This window comes from Culex quinquefasciatus, chromosome 3 (genome assembly GCF_015732765.1).
Source record: "Culex quinquefasciatus strain JHB chromosome 3, VPISU_Cqui_1.0_pri_paternal, whole genome shotgun sequence".
Lineage (NCBI taxonomy): Eukaryota > Metazoa > Arthropoda > Insecta > Diptera > Culicidae > Culex > Culex quinquefasciatus.
This window is the reverse complement of record NC_051863.1, coordinates 157,331,373-157,355,683: the sequence shown is the minus strand read 5'-3', so window position 1 is coordinate 157,355,683 and position 24,311 is coordinate 157,331,373. Positions and strand designations below refer to the sequence as shown.

Here is a 24,311-nt window from a genome sequence, read left to right as displayed (position 1 = left end):
TTTTTCGAACAGTTTTTATTTTAATAATATTCTAGACACATTTTGTGCACCTAATCAATCAATACTTTTATCATAAATAATCATTTTATTGCTTAAAAATTGAGTTTTCCTTAGCTCCCATATTCAAATACATGGAAGCTGTCATTTCTAACACCATTGGCCACCTAGCGGCCATTTCAAACTGGATTCTTCTATATTCAGTTAAAATTTAGAGGGAAAAATATTTTGAATTGTTTGTTGATATTTTCAAAAATCATTAATGAAAAAGGAATAGAAATATATTTTTTTAAATTTTCAAGCGGTCTTGTTTAACTTTAGCACAATTTCAGTAGATTTGCAAATGTGGAAAATGTTTCAACTTTCACGCATTCGGTAAAATAAGATATTTTTGACCAAACTCGTAGTTGAATAATTGGTAAATTCCGATCGCAGAATAGTTACTAACTGTCTAAATTTACCCAACAAGTTACCGACATAATTCAATCCAATTGAGTTTATTGCTTTGAATTATAATTAAACAAATAGTTATCAACATAGCAACATTGCTAATTATACACAGTTTCTTTGTAATATACATATTTCTACATGCCCCAAAATCGGCCAGAAAAATCAGGGGAACAAAATATTAATTCAAAAAACTTCAAAATGTCAATGGAAATGGAAGTTCAATCAGCTAAATTCAATTTAAATGCATTCCTCTGCATTAAAAATCATTTTTAGCGTGTTTGGATTTATTCCAACATCTTTTAAATTTTTGAAAATTTCGATGTACCGAACAGCAAAAAGTTTTTTTTTCACTTAAATTTTTGTTTTCGTCAAATCTTACTTTTTTTTTTTAAACTAATGATTGCAAAACAACTTAATTAACTTTTTTCATTCAAAAGTTGAGAGTATGACTTATTTTTTCCTTTTTTTCCACTACCTCGACCTCAGCCAGAGCCGAAACCGGCTCCGTGGCTTAATGGTTACGGCTTCTGCCTCACAAGCAGAAAGTTCAGGGATCAAATCCCGGTCAGTACCTTTGAAATTTGGAATCAGGAATTTGAACTTTGAATATGAACAAAAACGGAAACGAATCAGGTGGGATTCGAACTCTCACCTTTAGATTGGTTGTCTGGGACGCTAAGCAGTCGGCCATCAGAAGATTTAAACTCTAGCAGTGAATGATTGATCCGTAGTGTTGAAACATGTTATCTTCTCATATTAATAGGGGGATGGCGTCGCTATTTTTTGATCACGTTTTCCACTTTTTCTCATCGAAATCGACTACTTTATCGACTTCATTTTTCTGGGCGAGATAGGACGCCGTCTATTTTTAGATGATGACTCAGCACTTTTCCACTCTTGCACTTCAAAAAACCAGATGGCAGCACGATGTAACGCCACGTCCCTATTCTGAAATAGGTCGTTGGAAGCAGCGCGAGGGCTATGACCACCACCCGAGACTGAGATAAGCTGTATCAGCATTCGGCATATACAAAGTCTTATACAAATTATACTTTCCCATAATATCCCTACCGGTTAGCGGGTATTGGATTGGACACACACACACACACACCTCGACCTCAGCCAGAGCCGAGGGACGAAAACTTTTTAAAATATTTGCATCGGCCTTATTTTGAAAAAAAAAAAAAAATAAAAGTTTTAAATACTACCATATTCGAATTTATTTACAACTTCTACTCCCTCTTATCCCTTCGAACCATCTTTTACACAAAACTGACCCTCAAACTCGCCACCAGCACCATCGCCACAACACTCAACACACTGAACCCAGTCCGCTTCTCAGCCGCACTCGTCGGCGCCTTGTGGGTCACTCCATCGCCTTCCTCATCCGGCACGTTCGAGATCTCGTTCTCCTGGTTCAGTTCGTCGATGGCCACCACGATGGCATCGTTCACCGTTCGCAGCAGCTTGTACTTGCCCTGGACCGCCGGAGGAACGGTCAGCTTGACCTTGTCTCGGTCACCAAAATCGTCATAGGTTCCCTCTTCCGGATTGCACAGCCCGTTGAAGTCGTCCGTGTCCACCGACCAGATCATCAGACCGCCCAGGTTCTGCCGGATGGCGAATCGCACCTTGTTGGCCATCGATCGCGTGTTGTCGTAGATCACTACCCGGGTCATGTTTCCGTCCAGGATGGTGGCGATGGCTTCGGATGCTTCCGGATCCCAGGACACGTTCCAGCCTTCCGGGTTGGCCTTGAGGGCTTCGCACACTTCGTTGTATCCCATGAATCCGTTCTCGTTGGTTGATGGTCCGGCGAATCCCTTGTCGTCCGATTCGTCACCGATCTTCGCCCGCTTTGACGGAGTTACGAAGGTGCGGCCGTAGAAGGGCAATCCCAGTACGATCTTGTTCGATGGTGCTCCCAGGGCCAACAGATGTTCGATTGTGTACTCGACGTTCAGGACGTCACGGCTTTGGAGAGGGGCATTTGGACCAATCTTGCGGTTCCAGCTGCCGTTGTAATCGTAACACATGATGTGCAGGTAGTCCAGGTACTTGGACAGCGTTTTGATATCGTACGCGGCGTCGATCGTGTCCTTTCCAGCTCCAATAGCCGACGTCACGAGCAGGTTGTTACGCTTAAACTGCTGGCTCAACTCCTTGACCAGCGACACAAAGTTCTCCCGATCAAACGGTTTACCACCCCGCTGCGTTGGATACTCCCAGTCCAGATCCAGGCCGTCGAAGCCGTATTTTCTAAAAAATAAAAGCAAAATTAACTCTCTAATTCAAATTCTCCCTACTAACCAATCTTACTTGACAAACTCTAGCGCGTTCTTCACGAACGCTTGCCGGCGTTCCGGGTTGGCCGCCAGATCCGAATAACGCTCGGAGCCCTCGTTCCAGCCGCCGATGGCGATCAGCACCTTCAGGTGGGGGTTCGCGTTGCGCATTCCAACCAGCTTCTCGTAGCCGCCCTTGCCCCAGTTATCCTTCAGGTCTTGCCAGGGATCTGAAAAAAAAAATCAAGTTACATCCATATGTAATGATTTGAAGACTTATCAAAAAGCAAATACTTGAACCCATTAGCAAACTACGTTGTTTGACCGATACTTGGAATGGTAAACAAATATCAGTGAGAATTGGTTAAGTACATAAGTTTGTTGAGTCATTTCACTTGTTCAGTTCTTATCTCATAATGGTGATGATGCGTATGTTCTAATTTAAGCTAGTGATAAAATAAACTTGCTATTAATATATTCACGTTAACATTAGTTAACGTATTTTTATTTGATTCTAGATCAATTCAGAGTTCAAATTTGGTGCTTTTTACGAGACGAGACTTGTCTGATCCTCCTTTCGGATTAGGAAGTAAATGTTGGACCTGGCCTGATTGTAAATAGGCCATCAACTTAACCTAGGTTCTTACGATGTTTTGGCAACATCATATTGTCTAAGTTGGCAGGGTAATTAAAAGTGACAACTACGTAGACTGATTGCATGAGAAGCCATAACCTAGAGGCATAGTCGTTACTCGCTAGGTCAGTCCAGCTTTAAGAGTCGTCTCCCTGCAATATTAAGCCCGATTATCTGATGTTTCAATTATTGCTCTAAAAGCTGCTCTTACCCGGTCACGAAAATTTCTAGCAGAGCTGGTGAATGATTCTAGCAGGCCTGCCAGAGCTCTTTTAGAATTTTTCTAGAAAATTTTGACAGTAAAATTTGTCAAAAATGACGTAATTTTAGCCTAACCGTTTTGTGGCGAATTTGATTAACACCATCTTGTAAATTTTCACTTTTTTCTGTTTGTTGGAGGAGGACGACGCATAGTTGTTGCAAGAATCTTTTTTATTGAATAAATATATTTTTTATTTTGTTTCAATTTGCTGGAAAAAATCTAGCAAACCTTCTCAAGAAACCCTTAAAAAACATCTTTCTTGAAAAACTGTATACGTTCAATTCTAGCTAAATTCTGGCAGGATTCTAGCAGAAAATTTCAGCCATTTCTTTCTAGCAAATTTCTTACAGAATTCTAGCAGGAGGCCTGTCAGAATAGTTCTAGCAACATTCTAGCAGGATTCTTACAGAATCGATTGATTTCGCCGGCTCTTGCTAGAACCGAAGAGTAAGAATATTTTCGCTCTGCTAGAATTCTGTAAGAATTCCGCGAGAACGCCGTGACTGGGTAATCTTTCCCGAAGAGTGAGTTTTGCTAACTTCCGTCTAAAAAAAAGATACAGCTTGCTAAAAAACTTATCTAAAACGTAATTTGAGAGCACAAACAAAATTACAATTATATTAAAACATTGACAAAAAATACGAACGCTCATCAAACTAAACAAATCAATGCGATCCCATATGTTTCTGTTAATTATAACGTTTTTATCCTCGTGAACTAATTAAGTCCCCGTATTACAAAACCAAATCCGGTTACGATGGCTCTCACGCTCCACTTCCCTCAAATGCGGTCCCTTAAGCCGGGCCGGGACGGTCGGTGGATAACAAAACAGGAAAAGGTGTAATTCGACACCAAGTACAGTGGTTTAACCCTCAATTGATCAGGCATTGTTGGATTTTTGTCTACTGAGCAGTTCTCTAGGATTTCGGTCATTCGATTTTTTTTGTATTTTTTAATCCGACTGAAACTTTTTTGGTGCCTTCGGTATGCCCAATGAAGCCATTTTGCATCATTAGTTTGTCCATATAATTTTCCATACAAATTCGGCAGCTGTCCATACAAAATGATGTATGAAAATTCAAAATCAGTATCTTTTGAAGGAATTTTTGATCGATTTGGTGTCTTCGGCAAAGTTGTAGGTATGGATACGGACTACACTGGAAAAATAATACACGGTAAAATTTGGTGATTTTATTTAACTTTTATCACTAAAACTTGATTTACAAAAAACACTATTTTAATTTTTTATTTTTGATATGTTTTAGAAGGCATAAAATGCCAACTTTCAGAAATTTCAGGTTGTGCAAAATCACTGACCGAGTTATGAATTTTAATCAATACTGATTTTTCAAAAATCGAAATTTGGTCGTAAAATTTTCAACTTCGTTTTCGATGTAAAATCAAATTTGCAATCAAAAGTACTTTACTAAAATTTTGATAAAGTGCACCGTTTTCAAGTTATAGCCATATTTAGGTGACTTTTTGAAAATAGTCGCTTTTTCATTTTTAAATTAGTGCACATGTTTTCCCAGTTTTGAAAAATATTTTGAAAAGCTGAGAAAATATTTTGCTTATTTGGACTTTGTTGATACGACCTTTAGTTGCTGAGATATTGCAATGCAAAGGTTTAAAAACAGGAAAATTGATGTTTTCTAAGTTTCACCCAAACAACCCACCATTTTCTATCGTCAATATCTCAGCAACTAATGGTCCGATTTTCAATGTTAATATATGAAACATTTGTGAAATTTTCCGATCTCTTCGAAAAAAAATATTTTTGAATTTTCAAATCAAGACTAACATTTCACAAAGGCCAAACATTCAATATTACGCCCTTTTAAAATGTTTGTCTTGATTTGAAAATTCCAAAAATATTTTTTTCGAAAAGATCGAAAAATTTCACAATTGTTTCATATATTAACATTGAAAATCGGACCATTAGTTGCTGAGATATTGACGATAGAAAATGGTGGGTTGTTTGGGTGAAACTTAGAAAACATCAATTTTCCTGTTTTTAAACCTTTGCATTGCAATATCTCAGCAACTAAAGGTCGTATCAACATAGTCCGAATAAGCAAAATATAGAGAATTTTCTCAGCTTTTCAAAAATATTTTTTCAAAACTGGGCAAACATGTGCACTAATTTAAAAATGAAAACTGCGACTATTTTCAAAAAGTCACTTAAATATGGCTATAACTTGAAAACGGTGCACTTTATCAAAATTTTAGTAAAGTACTTTTGATTGCAAATTTGATTTTACATCGAAAATGAAGTTGAAAATTTTTACGACCAAAATTTCGATTTTTGAAAAATCAGTATTGATTAAAAATTCATAACTCGGTCAGTGATTTTTGCACAACCTGAAAATTTCTGAAAAGTTGGCATTTTATGTCTTCTAAAACATATCAAAAATAAAAAAATTAAAAATAGTGTTTTTTTGTAAATCAAGTTTTAGTGATAAAGTTGAATAAAAAATCACCAAATTTTTTTACCGTGTATTATTTTTTCCAGTGTAGTCCGTATCCATACCTACAACTTTGCCGAAGACACCAAATCGATCAAAAATTCCTTCAAAAGATACAGATTTTTGAATTTTCATACATCATTTTTGTATGGACAGCTGCCGAATTTGTATGGAAAATTATATGGACAAACTAATGATGCAAAATGGCTTCTTTGGGCATACCGAAGGCACCAAAAAAGTTTCAGCCGGATTAAAAAATACAAAAATTAAAATTGAAGAAAAAAGACCGATTTCGTAGAGAATTGCTTTACTGTCAACTTGCAATCCAAATGAGATATGAGAATATTCGTAATATTTTTAAAGAAAAGTTTCATAAAAATCTAGTGTGAGTGAAACGATTATTTAGAATTAAAAAAATCATGAAGCTTGTGAAATTTTACATTTTTTTTTTTTTTTGTGTTTTGTGATTGTGATTGCAATTTAGTTTCGCTTAGAATTTCCAATAAGTAGTTACTCCTTAGCTTCGTTTTTTTGTTTTATTCAAGACTTAAGAGGCAGTATTTGTAAATATTGCTCGCTTTGTTCTAGAGGTCGTATCGAGGTGCTCCAACTTGGATGAAACTTTCAGCATTTGTGGGGTGGGTCTCGTGGCGCAGGGGTAGCGGCTTCGGCTGCCGATCCCGATGATGCTATGAGACGCGGGTTCGATTCCCGCCTTATCCACTGAGCTTCTATCGGATGGTGAAGTAAAACGTCGGTCCCGTTTTCTCCTGTCTCGTCAGAGGCGCTGGAGCAGAAATCCCACGTTAGAGGAAGGCCATGCCCCGGGGGGCCTAGTGCCAATAGTTTCGTTTTTCAGCATTAGTTTGTCTATACATGAGATGAACTCATGCCAAATATGAGCCCTCTACGACAAAGAGAAGTGGGGTAAAACGGGCATGGAAGTTTGAGGTCCAAAAAACATAAAAAAAAAATCTTAAAATTGCTCACATTTCCATAAAACTTCATCAATCCCAATTCTCTTAGATGCATTCGAAAGGTCTTTTGAAGCACTTCAAAATGTGCCATAGACATCCAGGAGTCTATGTCCGAGGATTCCGAATATGACAAAATTGAGACCAAAAAGTGCCGCTATGGCGGCCTACAGGGCAAAAACTAACGTTGTAAAATGTTTGTTATAGAAAAATCGAAAAACTATGAGAAAAACTGCGATTGGCCAAAAAGTTAATGACATAGGCTTATAGTTCATGAAATTTACCTATCTTTGTCCTATGGGAGTATGGGTGTTGGAGGCTGTTGCAAAAAGATATTAAGGTTTTAAAAAAATCCATTTTTAACAGTAATTTGCAAAAGCTATGAGAAAAATCAAACCAATCCTGGATGTCTATGGCACATTTTGAAGTGCTTCAAAAGACCTTTCGAATGCATCTTAGAAAGTTTGAATTGATGAAGTTTTACGGAAATGCGAGCAATTTTAAGATTTTTCATGTTTTTTTTTTAACCTCAAACTTCCATGCCCGTTTTACCCCCCGTCGTAGAGGGCTCATATTTGGCATGAGTTCATCTCATGTATAGACAAACAAATGCTGAAAGTTTCATCCAAATTGGAGCACCTCGATACGACCTGTTATACATTGGTGAAAAACTCGCTCTTAATACACTCAAACCCCGATGGTTTGACACAAACTGTTGTCAAACGAACGGGGTCACTTTTTAGTTTGACACCCCTTTTACACGGAGTACACACACACTATCAAACGTTTGTTGTGATAGTGTACGTGAGCGCCATGTAAAAAGTGACAGTTCGTCACTCGTTTTAGTTTGACTTTGACCAACCAACGGGGTACAAACTAAAAAAGTGTCAAACGAAAAAGTGACCAACCACCGGGGGTTGAGTGTAGCTAGCTTTTGAAAAAAAATACTACGGATTTGCCCAAGTATACGTCCTTTTGAGAAAATTTTACGTATTTCGTGAGATGAATTGAGGGTTAACTAACATGTTTAGCAAATCCCCTCTGGATCAATCGAATCAAATTCCCCTCAATATAGGAGTGTAACTTCCCCCTTCTCTTTCCCTACTTACCAAGTGATTTCATGGCATTGTTCTCGATGTCCAGGCCGGCAAAGGCGTAGATGGCGTGCGTGCAGAGCTTCGGGTCGAAGGCATCCAACCCGTACGAAGCGGTTCCCTTCCGGTAGACGGCCCACGTCGAAATGTAGCATACCACAACGCGATCGTGGTCGGTCACTGGACGACGGCCAAGGAAAGGTGATGGTGATGGAACGTGCGAAAAATAAAATATATGAGAAAACGGAAGAAAATCAGAATATTTTGTTGCGGTAGGGTCGCGGGTGATATGTTGGACCTGTGAGCTAAAACTAGGCTAGCGGTAAATTTGAAAAAATCTTATTCTGGCAGACGAAGCACCAATCGCCAACAATTAATTGTTTATAAAAGGAATTCATAATGTTAAAATTAATCCATAAAAGTATCAAAATTGAATGTGTTACCTTAAAAATTTGCGGCATAATCAACGACCGTGCAGAAAGAAATCGAAATCGCGCCGGTGAAGCGTGTGCAGAATGAGTCATAAAGTTACGGCAAGCATGTGAAGAAAGTCGGTACACAAAAACAACAACAAGATTGGAATATGTGCAGCCAAACAAAGATCGATTTTGTTTCTTTTGTTCGGATCGGATCACTGTCTGATAACGGCAGAGTCCATCACCGCCTCGATGGCATAACATGACGGGAATGGTAAACATTGATAATAGGTTGTTAACCATGACAGACAGACAGATGCCATAACGGCGTTGATTGGTTTTGACAAATCGCCATAATGGCGCCTTTTTATAGCGAAACTTCTCGGAGCATCTAGCTCTGCGGTTTGTTTCTGTTCTTCTGTTCCAACCACAATTACCACTGATTTGAGCTGCTCCCCGATTCTCAAATGTGTATCATTATGTTCTTCCCATCACCAGAAGTAATTACGCGTGGTCAAAGACTTTGGCTTCTGAAGCTCTACCAGGACAAACCATGGAGTTGTGTCGTTCCTCCTGAGCGGAATCTTCTTCTAGAAACCCTCGGGAAGAAAACTATCGCTAGCCCAAGAAGCAAACAGGAAGCCAGCTAAAGAACCAAGCAGTTCAAGGCCAAATAAAGCCAGTTTATTCATCATCACCCTGCCTGTGGGAACACACAGGGGTCCCCCTCTTGCTATTAACAGTCGTGTGTGTCGTGCCATGGATCTTGGTCTTGGGGCTTCTTCGGGTGTCTTCCTTGCGGTGGCGGCCACATAAAACCTATCTTTGAGGTGAGTTTGGCTTGGAAGATAAAGAAAGATAACTGATTTTACGATGCCTCGTGTCGTTTTAGCTCAGAAAAGAGATTGGGCTTCTAGAATGGAATCTAGCGCTGAATCTAGGAGATGTTAATTATACGACTGTTGGAAACAGGATTTTGACTGTTTTTCAGTTGCCTAAAATTTTTGCCATCGAAATAGTTATGCCAACTGTAATTTTCATGTTAATGTATTTAAATTTTCGCATTTGATCAATGGATTTTTTAAACATAAATTAAAAGATCATGAAAATGAAGGATCATGCGAATCAGTATGTCCAAGTATCGAGTTTCTATGATTGTTTTTAACATAATGCATTCTCTAAATAGTTCAATTTTTTTGGGATGACTTCAAGTTACTTAAGGGGTTATATACATGTAGAAAACCCCAAAATTGCATATTACAGAAAATTATTGAATCCACTAAAAAGATGATTTTCAATCACTCCTGAAAGTTTCATGAAGATATAACATGATTAAACTGAGTTAAAGACGATAAGTGACGCAAAGTGGAGTGTCAAACTATCTGAGCGTTTTTCTCGAAACACACAGTTGATTTACGGGTGCCACAATATCTCGAGATGGGGGCAAATAATACATATCCCGTGTGGATGACGAGGCCCGATTTTTAAAAAAAGTACAAAAATCAAAAACTGACGATTTTTCATATGAAAAACACAAAAATATTTTTATCTTTTTCAAAAATAAGTGTTTTGAAAATCGGCCTTCGTCATGCACACAGGACCGGTTTAACGAGTCTTCACCAACATTTTGAGCCGATTTGGTCAAGGAAGTGTTAAGATATCGTGGCACCCGTTTTTTGAAACTGCTAGCTTCAAATAGCTATATCTCGGCAATGATACAACCAAATTTCTTCAAATTTGTTTTGATGATAGATGAAAATGTATACTTTAATGACCTGATAACAGTTTTTAAATAAAATTAAGTGTGTGCTCACACCAACTTCTGACTTTTTTTTGTCGATACATGTAGTATGTAACCCCTTAAACAAATATGGGAGGATCGATTTTTGAAGAATTATAGCGGTTCGTCGCTGTTGCACGCAAATTCTAAATTGCACACAATGTGCTGGTGTGATCCGCACTAAATCTCCATAAAATTTGAATCAAATTTAAAAAAAGTTAAATTTGGAAAGTTGCAAAAAACTCAACCTAAGTAAAAAATGTTTGTGGAATAAGTAAAAATACACATGAAAAGATGGATGGTGTATCCAATATTTTATTTCCGTTATTATTACAGTCCAGACTCGATTATTCGATGCCTCGATTATCCGAAGCTACGATAATCCGAAGTTCGATTATCCGAAGGTTTGTATAAGACTTTGGATAATCGAACCAAGCCCAAAAATTCTGCAACCCCATTTTAGTCAAATTTGATTATTCTGTTACCTTTTAAATTGTAAAATACATATTTTGAATAGAAAATCACCGCCATCTTGGAATTAAAAATTCTAAATCACTTTAGAGTAGTTAATTAGTCAAACTTAAGCACAACAAATAAAAGTAAAACAACGAACATTTTTTGTTTTCGTGATTCGATTATCCGAAGTGAAATTTTTCCGAGGCCTTCGGATAATCGAGTCTAGACTGTATATATTTTTCAATGTGTACTTGATATGTTAAGATAGAATTTCAAAATCTGCATCAAAGTCATGAAAAATAACCAAATGTACATAAAAGGATGGCTCATAGAAGTCATTTTTATGCTTAAATTATATAGTTTCAAAACATTAAAAATATAATTATTAAAAAAAATCTGAATTTCAAGTGGGTTTTTTAAAAAGAAAACTTTTATTAGGCATATTTTGCATCGTCTTAAACATTGTTGACAAACATTTACTAGTACTTTTTGCAGAAATAAGCGTTTTGGGTTTGACATCTGAAATCAGCCATGGCCACTATCATTTTCACAACAAAACATCATTTGAGCAATTCTCTCAGATTTCGGTCATTCGATTTTTTTTGTACTTATAATCCGACTGATACTTTTTGGTGCCATCGGTATACCCAAAGAAGCCATTTTGCATCATTAGTATGTTCATATGATTTTCCTTACAAATTTGGAAGCTGTCCATACAAAAATGATGTATGAAAAGTCAAAAATCTGTATCTTTTGAAGGAATTTTTTGATCGATTCGGTGTCCTGGGCAAAGTTGTAGGTTTGGATATGGACTACACCGAAAAAAATGATACACAGTAAAAAAGTGGTAATTTAAAATTTAATTTTTTTTTTTTTTAAATTAAATATACTTTATTGAATCTTTCTTATAATAATTACATTTGGTTTACATAATAAGTGGTCAGCTGTGGCTCTTCAGCTTTAGTTTGCTTTTCGTGATTTAAACACTGTTCATTTTCTTAACTTTAAAAGTATATGATTTATCATTTTTGTAACATAACCTAACCTAAAACTAACTTAATCTTACCATAAACTAAACCAATCCTTGAATCAAGGGGTATTCAGATATAGCACATTTTTCCCTGAATTTCAAACATATTTCTTGAATCTTCTGATCCAACATTTTTATTTCTGCTAATTCATGAACCTCACTTGATCTTGTCCAGCCAGGAACATTCAAAACCATTTTGAGTACCTTGTTTTGGACACGCTGGAGCTTCAATTTATGAGTTCTAGCGCAACACTCCCAAACAGGTACTGCATACTCAATAACGGGGTAAATTATTTGTTTGTAAACTGCTAGCTTATTTTTCAAAGATAGCTTTGATTTTCTGTTAATTAAAGGATACAAACACCTGATGAGAATGCTGCACTTGTTCAATATTTTATCTACATGCTGCCGAAACAATAGTTTCGAGTCAAGTATGAGACCTAAATAGACAACTTCCTTTGACCAGGGTATCGAAACATCATTCATTTTAATCAAAACATCATCCTTTGGGACAAATCTGGCCGATTTGGAAAGTGGAAAAATGATGGTTTGAGTTTTGGCTGCATTTATGCGAATTTTCCAGTCGCCAAAGTATTCGGAAAGAACGTCAAGACCCTTCTGAAGACGGCCAACTAAATATCTGGTTATTTTACCCTTATAAATAACGGCAGTGTCATCAGCAAAAAGTGACAACACACCATTACCAGGAAGAGTAGGCAAATCAGATGTAAAAATATTGTACAGAAGTGGGCCAAGAATACTTCCTTGGGGAACCCCAGCATCAATGTTGAATAATCCAGAAGCAATCCCATTCAGAAAAACCCTGAACGATCTCTCCGAAAGATAGTGCTGGATAATTTTGATAAGATACATTGGAAAACCGTATAAATACAGTTTATGTATCAAACCATCATGCCAAACATTGTCAAAAGCCTTCTCAACATCCAACAAAGCCATAGCAGTTGATTTAGACTCAAGCTTGTTCTGCTTGATGATTTTAGTTACTCTCGTGAGCTGATGAGCAGTATTATGTCCCTTTCGGAAGCCAAACTGCTCATTCAAAATTATATTATTATCGTTGGTAAAATCCAAAAGCCTTGAATAGATGACCTTCTCAAAGAGTTTGGACAGACTACTCAAAAGACTAATGGGACGATAACTTGTTGGCGATGTTGGATCTTTTGAGGCTTCAAAATTGGTATGACTTTGCCCAGTTTCCAATTGGTGGGGAAGTAACCAAGTTGCAAACATTTATTGAAAATATTGGCTAGATGTTGAAAGAACTGATCACTCTGTTTTTTCAACACTAGATTAAAATGTTATCAAAGCCTGGAGCTTTCATATTTTTCATTTGTTTAACTGCAACTTTGACTTCCTCACCAGAAACATGGGAATCTGCAGGAAATTCAAAGGTAGAGTCATTGATTGTTGAAATACTATTGGCAACTGATGTTTCTTTACGGCTGGTCATGGAAGCGCCAAGATTATGTGAACTAACAAAATGAAGCCCAAGTGCATTTGCCTTTTCCTCGGATGTAATCAAAGGAGAATCCTCAACAATAAGAGGAGGAATAGGCTTTGGTTTGTTTTTAAGAACTTTTGAAAGTTTCCAAAATGGTTTTGAATAATTCCCAAGCTGGCTTACATGTTTTGAAAATTCTTGATTTCTGATATTGTCAAGTCGGTCTTGTATGATTTTGTTCAAATTGTTCACTGAAATCTTTTGTCATAGTCCCCAGTCCGTTGATATTGTCTCCTATAAACATTCCTAAGTCTAATCAAGTGTTTAGTATCTACGTCAATATCAGTTACCTTAAAATTAACAGGAACCTCCCGAACGTTGGCAGCCTCTGCTTGGTTGATAGCCTGCTGGATCACCTCCAGCGAACGATCAATATCAGCAGAAGTTTCCGGGTGTTGATCATAGTCGATGTTGCTGTCTACCACTTGCTGAAACTGCTGCCAGTCAACGTTGTGGTAATCTTTCCGGGTTGGTTGCCGCTGCGGAGTAACGGAAGCTCCAACCTCCACAACCACCGGATAGTGATCAGAACTCAACTCTTCAAACACCTCAGGATGAGCCACGTTCTCAGCCATATTGGTAATGAAGAAGTCGATGATTGAGTGATTCCCAGACCGAGCCACCCTCGTTGGACGATCCGGACTCACAACGTTGTAGTATCCGTTTTGCAGATCGTTGTGCAGAATCACTCCGTTCCGATTCCTCCTGCTGTTGCCCCAAACTTCATGCTTCGCGTTGAGGTCACCAGCGATGATGTACTTTGCGCTCCGCCGTGTCAGCTTCTGGATATCGCTCTTCAGTTTTGCTGCTGAACCATCTCTGGAATTCACCTGACGTGGGCAGTATGCAGCAATGAAGAGTACTGGGCCAACCGAAGTGGGAATTTCCACTCCAACGGCCTCGATGATGTCCAGCTTAAAGTGTGGCAGCCGGCGTGGCTTGAGATCACGATGAACAGCGACAAGCACACCTCCTCCTCCAGAGGTGGTCCTGTCGAGCTGCGTCGCGATCTTGTAGTTTTGCAGATAAACTTTTTCACCGGGCTTCAGATGAGTTTCCGTGATGGCAGCTACGTCGATCTCCTTCTCGCGAAGAAAATCCACCAGCTCTAAGTTCTTCCTCCTAATGGAGCAAGCGTTCCAATTCAGCAGCTTGAGGGACCTACGATCCATACTGGATGACGAACGAGGTCAGCACTTCAATCTGCTGGGTCTTGGTTTTGCATCCACGCAGTGCAGCGGACATCTGTTTGAAAATATTGAGGAGTTCGGTTGAGGTGTAAAGATCATTACCATTTTCCTCAACTGCTGGTTCTTGGGTTGGTCTTGGCTCCTGGCTGAAGCCCGGTGGTGGCGGTCTCGGCTCCTGGCTGGAACCCGGCCGTGGATGATTCATCTCAGCTCTCTTCCTGGGATCCAACGGCAACGGTGCCAAGTTCGGGACCTGGCGTCGCGGTTGAAGAGGTGGAAAATTTTGCTCCACCAGGGCTGGAGGAGTTCTACGACGCTGAGGCTGATTCTTCGTCGATGCTTGCTGCCGAATTTTCACGAACTCAGCTCTCTTGGGGCACTTTCGGTCGGTTGACGAATGCTCACCGTTGCAGTTGAGGCACTTCACCAGCGAATCTTGGATGCACTGGGATGTGATGTGCGCATCGGTACCACATTTGGCGCAACGACGCTTCAGGTGGCAGTTCTTACCTCCGTGCCCGAAGCCCAGGCAGTTGAAGCATTGTGTGACGTCACGATGCACTGGTCGGTATCGCTCCCACGACACGATAATGTTGAAAACCGCTCGAATTGCCTTCAGCTCAGGAAGCGTCGTCGATCCCTTAGCCAAATGCAGCAGGTAGAGCTGGTCACGGTACTTGATGTCTTTGTTGCGTCGGCTCATTTTGTGCACGGCCAACACATCCAGTTTCAAAACTTTTAGCTCGGCAGCTAATTCCTCCACTGGCATGTCGTACAGACCTCTGACGACGATTTTGAACGGCTTATCCATGACGACATCATGGGTAAAGTACTCCGCCTCGTTTTCGGTCAAGTAATCCTTGACCAGTTGATAGTGCTGCCTGGATTGCACCAGCACCTTAAATCCGTCCTGACACAGACGAATGTTGCCTAGGACTTTCCCAGACTTGATGAGTTCAACCAGCCCCGCTCGAAAGTCGATCGTTGCTGCTGATTGCCTCACATAAAAAGGAGGCAGTTTCTCCTTTCGCTGTTTCACTTCATTCTCCTTTGCTTCCGCTACCTGGTCCTCGTCAGGCAGTCCAGCAAACTTGTTGTTCTTCAATAGCTGCTCCTCGTGCGACGAAGAGTTCTCCTCCTCCTCATCCATCGGTACAGTACCGTCGCTCTTTTTCGTCTTTTTGCTGTTCGATGTCACTTCCAAAAGCACCTTCCTTTTGGAAATTCCCGGTTTTTGGCCATCAGTTGAGGCCTCAACCTTCCTTTTGGAAATTCCCACTTTTTTGCCTGCTTGAGCCGCAGGTAGGGCAATATTGCCGGCGTTTTGCGCCGGGACGCGACGAGTCATGTTGATTCAGACAACCTTCACCAACGAATGCTCGGATAACAATGATTTCAATTTAATTTTTTTCCACTAAAACATGATTTGCAAAAAAAACGCTATTTTCCTTTTTTTATTTTTGATATGTTTTAAAGGACATCAAATGCCAACTTTTCAGAAATTTCCAGGATGTGACAGATAGAGGGTGACGATTCTCGAGATTTTCAATTTCCCGGGAATCGAGAGTAGAATTAAGACATTTCCCGGGAATTCCCGGGACCCGGGAGTTTTTTTTACTATGCCAATAGTGCCAAAAATTCAAAATGAAAAATAATAAATTTGTTTGTTTTCAATTAATTCAATTACAATTAATTCATACTAATTCTATAAAACGTTAATTTAAGTAGCATCATTATTTTGAGGAACTTTATAAAAACTTTTGATTTTTTCTGAATCTGCAAATAAAAAATCGTTTCTTGAGCATTTTAAGGCTCGAAATTGTAGTTTAAAATATTTACGAATCTTAATTCGCATTAATGATTTTCAAAATTTGCTCAAACTTGTTATAAGATTTTTGTAAACAAATAACTAATACAGCTTATACAGCTTATATTTCATTTTTCAGTATTGGGAACTCAGCAATATGATAACAGGGACTCAAAACAACAAATTAAACTGTTTTATTTTGTAATTTTCAAGGGTAACCGAAATATTCATTGAAGAAATATTTCAGTTATAAGGAAAATCCAAATATTCACAAAAAAAATGATTATGAGGATTGATATTCTCGAGAGATGATACGGAAATCGAAGTTAACTTGAAAAAGCTGTCCCTCTTAGAAATCACTTAAAGAAATAATATTTGAAAATAAAATATTTGATATCATTTTTGGGTGCAACTGCTAAATATTTTTAAGGTAAATTTTGGGCTCCAGCATTGGTTTATTTGAACTTGAACATCAAATATTGAACATTCAATGTTCTAAACAATTTTGAATTTTTCAAATGTTTTTCTGATTAGTTTATAAAATTTTGCTTCGATGTTTATATGTTGAAAATTTCCCGGGAGTCTCGACCGAATTTCCCGGGAATCGAGAGGTCCAAAAATGGTCGATTTCCCGGGAATTTGTTCCCGGGAATTCCCGCTCGTCACCCTCTAGTGACAGAGTTATAAATTTTTTAATCAGTACTGATTTTTTCCAAAAAAATGGAAATATTGGTCGCAACAATTTTTCAACTACATTTTTCGCTGTAAAATCAAATTTGCAATCAAAAAGTACTCTAGTGAAATTTTTATAAAGTGCAAGTTAAAGTCATTTTAGGTAACTTTTTGAAAATAGTCGCAGTTTTTATTTTTTCTAAATAAGTTCACATGCTTGCCTACCTTTGAAAAAATATATTTTTGAAAGGCTGAGAAAATTCTCTATAATCTGCTTGTTTGAATATTTTGTTGATACGACCCTTAGTTGCTGAGATATTGCCATGCAAAGGTTTAAAACAGGAAAATTGATGTTTTCTAAGTCTCACCCAAACAACCCACCGTTTTCTAATGTCGATATCTCAGCAACTAATGGTCCAATTTACAATGTTAAAATATGAAACATTCATGAAATTTTCCCATCTATTCGAAAACAATATTAAAAAAAAATCAAATCAGGACTATCATTTCAAAGGGGCGAAATATTAGAAGTAAATGTTGGCCTCGGTCTAACCTTAAAAAAGGTTAGGTCGATAGCTCAGTCCAGGTGTTGGAGTCGTCTCCCTGGGTCCTGCCTCGGTGGAGTTGCTTGTAGGCAGTTGGACTAGCAATCCAAAGGACGTCAGTTCGAATCCCGGGGTGGATGGAAGCTAAGGTGTAAAAAGAGGTTTGCAATTGCCTCAACAATCAAGCCTTCGGACACATAGTTTCGAGTAGGAACCTCGCAATCGAGAACGCCAAGGCAATACTGAAGAGCGAATAATTTGATTTTGATTTGAAAAAAAATCAAGACTAACATTTCAAAAGGGCGTAATATTGAATGTTTGGCCCTTTTAAAATGTTAGCCTTGATTTAAAAATTTTGAAAATATTGTTCGAGTTCTGTACATTGGATTTTTACAAAAAAATAAAAATATTTTTAGAAGCAAATATTCGGTTATCAACCCAGGAAAATGCATTTTAAAATATTTCAAGCTGTTTAGGCTGTTTTCATTGAAATTTTGAAGTTTTTGAAAAAAAGTATCCTTCCAAACAAAGATTAACTATAACTAGAGGGTACTATGCACCCCCGGGGTAAAATGCACCCCCTGTTTTTCTCGGTATTGAGAAGAATTTTCCGGGAAAAACATCATAGAAATTTAGAGCGTCCAATTTCCCGGGGTTATAAATTTCCCGGGAAACGGGAAATTTTCAACCAATTTCCCGGGAAATCCCGGGAATTCCCGGGAAATTTAATTTTTTTGAAAATTGTTTTGATCTTGGTTCTGCTGCAACTAAGTTGTTTAGAACAGCGACTGAAAGGCTAAAACAAGTGTGAAGATCAATTAACAGCTTAACTGCATGTAAAAAATCATAAAACTGCAAGAAAATGTTATCTTTTTCTTATTTTATAAGCTCCAATAGTACAATAAATCAAAAATAATGTCATTTTTTAATCAAGGTAATTAGACAGTGAGTAGTGGAACAGCATCTAATTCCGTCGTACCATGTCTTATGTTGGCAGGTCAGCACTTTGACGTTCAATAGAGAAATAGAGTGATGAATAGCTCAATAAGGAGTGAGCAAGCAAGTTACTTTTAAAAGTTTTGCAAAATTAGTTGTTTAAATAGAAAAAAAATAGCAAATTGGATGGAGTTAGGAGCGAGTGCTTAACCTGCGAAACCTACGAGAATTTCCCCTAAAATGAATCCATACTCCACAATCATACAAATTATTTTCTTGCCTCTGTGACCAGTAAAAGAGAGCATGGTTTGATACAAAATGTTGGAAAAAAAACATGCAGAAATTATGTTTTTCATGACAAATAACTTTTCTAAAAAAAAGTCATAATGGTTTCAGTTCTTGGACAACATGGCAAAGCAAAAATCAAACTTCTCTTGTTTGTTTTACTTCAAACAACTCAATGTTTTCAAATATTTGAAATTAACATCATGTCACAATCAGTCAAATCAGGTCTGCTCACCCCAAAAATAACATCAACCTGGCAAGTGTCATATTCAGATTACCAAGTCCGCGCCCCAACCCGCTCGGCTATCTCGCCGCTGTGAATAAGGATGGATCAATGTCAATGTAACAGTAGGTTTTCCGTACGTTGTATACTGTGTTAACTGCAAACGATGTATGGGGAACCTACAGCTACATCGGTGAAAATCTAACCATATTCATAGCGGCGAGATAGCCGAGAGGGTTGGGGCGCGGACTTGGTAATCTGAATATTACTCTCGCCGGATTTATGTTATTTTTGGGGTGAGCAGACCTGATCTTTTTTTCTTCGGTACATGCTTTTTGTGTACACGTTTTCTCATACAATATTACGTGCTTTTGCTCACAAAGGTGATGTGCATGCTTTTGCATGCGATTTTACACAGATATTTTTTACTGTGTAAGGCTAGTACGCTGATCGGAAGGAAAGGGGTCAAGAAATGGCTTTACGAACAGCAGAACAAAGGAGAGGGAGCGATTTCTTTGGGCTTTTTTTCACCCTCTCTGGCTTGCTTTAGCTGCCGCTGCTGCCCATTTGATTTTTTCTTGACCGGTTCCTTCCGAAGTGCGTATACCGCTATACCAGGTATTTAACGATTTAAATAATTCTTCTTGCACAAAATTATTTCAAAAATATTAGGATACCAATTTAATTTTCAACTCATTAGATCATGGTAAACAAAAAAACGTAAAAATTCTCAAATTAATATATTTTTTATGAAGTAACTCCAAATATTATTGAAAAGGCTTACTTAATTTTCCCGTGGCTTCAAAAATTAATATTATCAGATATCAAAGTGTCTGATAATCTGATCAATTGTATATGAGCTATAAAATAAATTTAATTGAACAAAATCATCTTCATTTTTTTTCTCTGAGCATCTAAAAAAAATGTTCCAAAAAGTATAGAAAATGTGTACTTTTGCTTGAATTTCGGGAATTCCCGGGAAATTTACAAATTTCCCGGGAAACGGGAAATATATTTTTTCGGGAAATCCCGGGAATTCCCGGGAATTTTTTTCCCGGGACGGGAAATTGGACGCTCTATAGAAATTGGAAGCTTAACATTGCAAAACTATGCTGGAAAAATTTGAGCATCGTAGTATAAGAACAGCTTAAGTTATTTGCGAAACTTTAAAATGTTGTGTTTTCATCTCATTTTCATTGAGCTTTCAATATGATTTTTGGACAATATAAAAATAATTTATTGATATTGTAAGTGTTGATTTATATAGTTTTTGCCATAATCTTCATTATTCATTAGATAGATGAGTCCAAAAACATTAAAATGTATTCTTATTTCAATTTTCTGCAAAAAGCGCGATCGGGGCAAAATGCACCGCTTTGATGCTCCTTTCTAAAAATAGCGGAGTCATCTAGTGATGACTAGTGAAAACTGCTTTAACCCGATGCATTTTGCCCCGTTGTTGTAATGCATTTTGCCCCAAAGTTGGGGTGCATATTGCCCCGCACGGTATTTGAAACGAATCAAAAAGGTTTTTAGAAATTTTATATTTTCGATCTATTTTGAGGTTTCTAAAGACTTTCTTCACATGGATGGCGAAGAATATTAGTTGTTTTGGAACATCGAACTAAATTCTTCCATAGAAATGCTGTTATAGTTGAGAAACCACAGTTTCCTTTTGGGGGTGCAACCATAAAAGCAGATAAAAAGTTATTGTTAACGTAAATATGTCATTGACCTTTATTTGCATGTTCTATAACTTAATACTCTACTCATTCAGAACGATTGCCTCCTTTCCTGACAACAAAAACAATTTAAAAAAAATGTTCATACCAAACAAAACCATCCGCACATATTCAATTTCAAGTTCGCCCCCGCCATCATCACTGTCGAGGTCTCCCGGAGCACACTTTAGGTTTGGAAAGTGCCGGTCACATTGTACCAAATAATTCCCACCCGCACACGGACACCAAGTTCCGAATTCTTCAAAAAATACCGCTAGTAAGGTACCACAAGCTGAACATTCACCAACAGTCCATGTACGGCGCAAGCTGCTGTTTTGTTGTTGTATATATCTTCCACTCACCCAAACTGGCCGCCGTGAGTCCATTGTTGATGGAGTTGAATGCTAGCAGCAGCAGCAGCAGCGAAACTGCCGAGGTCCAGCAGCTGGATACGACCATTGCCAAACCGAAGGCAATATCTCACACCTTCGTCGGTCAGAGATAACAATCACACACACAAACACCTGATGTTGGTGTTCTCGATGTTCAACGCGAGATTCGGGGCTACCTGCCGCAATTACGTTGATTAGGTTGCGGCTAGAACTTGCTGAACAGCTCAGTCCACAAATCGTCGTCGTGCCTTCTCCGACGAAAAGCGAAAGTGCCGATTTGGTATTTTCCACCGGGGATCGGCTCAATAAAATGCCACGATTGCACTGCACCAACACGAACACCGAATCAATCTTTGTCTCGGGCACAACGCAACAACACAACGACCGCTCTATTTCTTCACAGGCTTCAAGCGCGAGCGCGCACAGAACACTTAAAATTGCGCGAACCAACCGTAGGGCCACGTGCGCACCGGGCCGACTCTCAACGCAAACTGACGAAGTCTTTCCGGGGGAGAGCGTAAAGTGGTTCAACACACAACCTGCCGTTGCGTTGAGCTTGAGTTGGGAGTTGGTTGTACAAAGTCCTCGCGAAGTTTGGCTTGATTGAGCAGAATGGAACACCAACGAACGGCGCGCGGTGGCTCTTTCGCGCTCTCTTGTGCGGTTCGGGAGGTGTTACGCCGAAGGGGAAATAGAGGAATGTTAAAATTTATTTTATGTTTAATATTTATCTCGTTTCATATTTTATCTAACGCAGACGATTGCCTCGAAAAATTAAAACTTCTTAATACGAGCTCCTAGAGCCACCTTCACGACACATTTCGACTCAGAATCAAAAACTGAACAAATGTCTGTGTGTGTGTGTTTGGATGTGCACCGGAAAATTGTAACTCAAGCACTGGCTGAACCGATTTTGATCGTTTTGGTCTCATTCGATCAATCTTGGGGTCCCATAAGTCCCTATTGAAAATTATGAAGTTTAGTAAAGTACTTCTAAAATCATGCTTACAAAACCATTTTAAGGAAAGGGTGGGTTTTTTAATAAAATGTTATACATTTTTAGAAATGTACCGCAAACCGAGGTGACTTTGATATAGGATTTCAATTTGTTTTTGGAATGTTTTCGAACAGTTACCTGTTTTTCTTCAGATTATTATTTTTAAAACATGTACTGGGGTAGGCCATACAAAGTCCATGCACTATTTTGGAAAAAAGTTTTTTTCAATAGTGTTTAGAAAAATATTTACGTTAAAAATTCTCACTTTAAATTCCGGGATAACTGTGAGTAGTTTTTTTTAATACTATTATATCTAAGATGTTCAAACTTTATTTGTCTGTTAAATGTACCATCACTAAAGTAGCTGATATAGTTCTTAAGAAAAAAAAATCAATGTTTATATTTATAAACTAAGCATATAAGCTTTTTAACAAAATACATATAAATTTTAGGTAAAATTGATAAAAAGTCGGAATTTTGCCTGAAATTTGTTAAAACTAGTTTTGTTTATAAAATTATCGATTTATATTGCATTTTATACTGAATCACGATTTACAAGTCTTCACATTTTACATGAAATTTGTTCAACTGAAATTGCTTATAAATTTGTAGATTTTTTTTTAATTGAACAATTCCAGCTCAAATCAGGAATTTTTCTGATACTTTTGTACCCGACCCTCTCCGATTTCAATGAAACTTTGTAGACATGTTATCCTACACCCAACCGGCGGTCGCATGATTTTGATGCATGGCAGCATGAAAGTATATCAGAATCTGCATGAAAACTGTCCTCATGCATTTTTTGCGATATAGGGGAATGACATTTTTGCCCGTTACTGACAATTATCGACATTACCGACGGCAGATTGATTGTATTGCAGAAAAAAAAACCTTAACAGAACGAGAATTGAACCATCAACTTCTAGGTTGCTGATCCGACACGCTACCACCGCGCCATGGACGCTTGATGAATGGTGAGGGACAGAGCGCGAACATAATGTTCTCTCTAGATTGTTGCTCGGGGACGCGCCAGCATTCTATGTGTTGGTGAGAACTGCAGATCGCTGACGTGTTTACACGCGGGCAAAAATGATCTATGGGCTTGCTGCAAAAAATGTAATAAAATATAACATTTTCTGCAGCAAATTCACTGTTGCAGATTTTGAGATATATTTTTCCTTTGGGTGTAGGCCTATATAAGCCATTTTTGTGCATATGGAGCAAATAGTACTCGAGAATAACATTTGAAAAGGCGTAAGGTATTTAAATATTTTTGTATTCTGTAATTTAAAAATTACTGTATCTCGAAGCCGTTACATCGTATCAAAAAGTGGTCAAAGACAAACTTGTAGGAAATTGGATCGGCTTTCTGAAAAAAATACACTGAAACAAAAATACACGCCACATCTATGAGATTTTTTGATTTTTAAGTCTAAAACATAAATTTGAAGGTGATGTCACGATTTTTTTTCGTTCAAAATTTTTGAGGAAATAGCCTAAAATGTTACTAAAAGACTGACGAAAAATGCAGGATGCTATGTCTCTCCTAAAAAAATACAAAAATCATTTACTTAAACTGTTTTTTTGAAAAGTGGTCTATACTTCAAAATTTTTAAAAACCGGTAGTGGGAATCGATTCTCCCGACAATTTTACATAAAAGTCTCCGTATTGACCATTGTCCTATGTCCAATCCTTCGGAAGATACAGCGGTTTTAAAAATAAAAATGTTGAAAAAACGGGATATTTTGTGGTTTTTGACAATTTCTATATGACAGACTTGGTTTTTCAGTCTCGTAAATATTATTAACGGAAAGCTCGTCCAATTTCCCATAAGTTTGCCTTTGACAGCATTTCAATTGGATGTAAGGGCTTACAGATATAAGCTTAATTACATTGCTTATAACTGAAAATAGAATATTTTTTTCAGTGTGGTAGAAACCAGGATAGTAAATTTGATTACGTAAATATAAAAACGATATAAATCAAAAAGCTGTCAAAGGCAAACTTATGGGAAATTGGACGAGCTTTCCGGTAAAAATATTTACGAGACTGAAAAACCAAGTCTGTCATATAGAAAATGCCAAAAACCACCAAAAATCCCGTTTTTTCAACATTTTTATTTTTAAAACCGCTGTATCTTCCCAAGGATTGGACATAGGACAATGGTCAATACGAAG

The 24,311-nt window shown here is 37.9% G+C and overlaps 1 protein-coding gene across 1 annotated transcript; it reads right to left on the bottom strand.

Moving 5' to 3' along the window:
- Window positions 1–1,642: 1,642 nt before the first annotated feature.
- On the bottom strand, window positions 1,643–21,638 carry LOC6036261 (probable chitinase 2). Its single transcript, XM_001846276.2, has 4 exons — window positions 21,107–21,638; window positions 8,177–8,341; window positions 2,767–2,962; window positions 1,643–2,706 (listed from the first exon to the last, which is right to left on the bottom strand). The coding sequence occupies exons 1-4, from the start codon at window positions 21,201–21,203 to the stop codon at window positions 1,710–1,712; spliced, it is 1,455 nt and encodes a 484-aa protein (XP_001846328.2). The 5' UTR covers window positions 21,204–21,638; the 3' UTR covers window positions 1,643–1,709.
- Window positions 21,639–24,311: the final 2,673 nt, after the last annotated feature.

Coding starts and splice junctions, on each gene's coding strand:
- LOC6036261 (XM_001846276.2), bottom strand. CDS start 21,203: ATGGTCGTATCCAGCTGCTGGACCTCGGCAGTTTCGCTGCTGCTGCTG. Junction 8,342..21,106: donor ACTCACGGCGGCCAGTTTGG/GTGAGTGGAAGA, acceptor GCCGTCGTCCAG/TGACCGACCACGATCGCGTT. Junction 2,963..8,176: donor CAATGCCATGAAATCACTTG/GTAAGTAGGGAA, acceptor TTTTTTTTTCAG/ATCCCTGGCAAGACCTGAAG.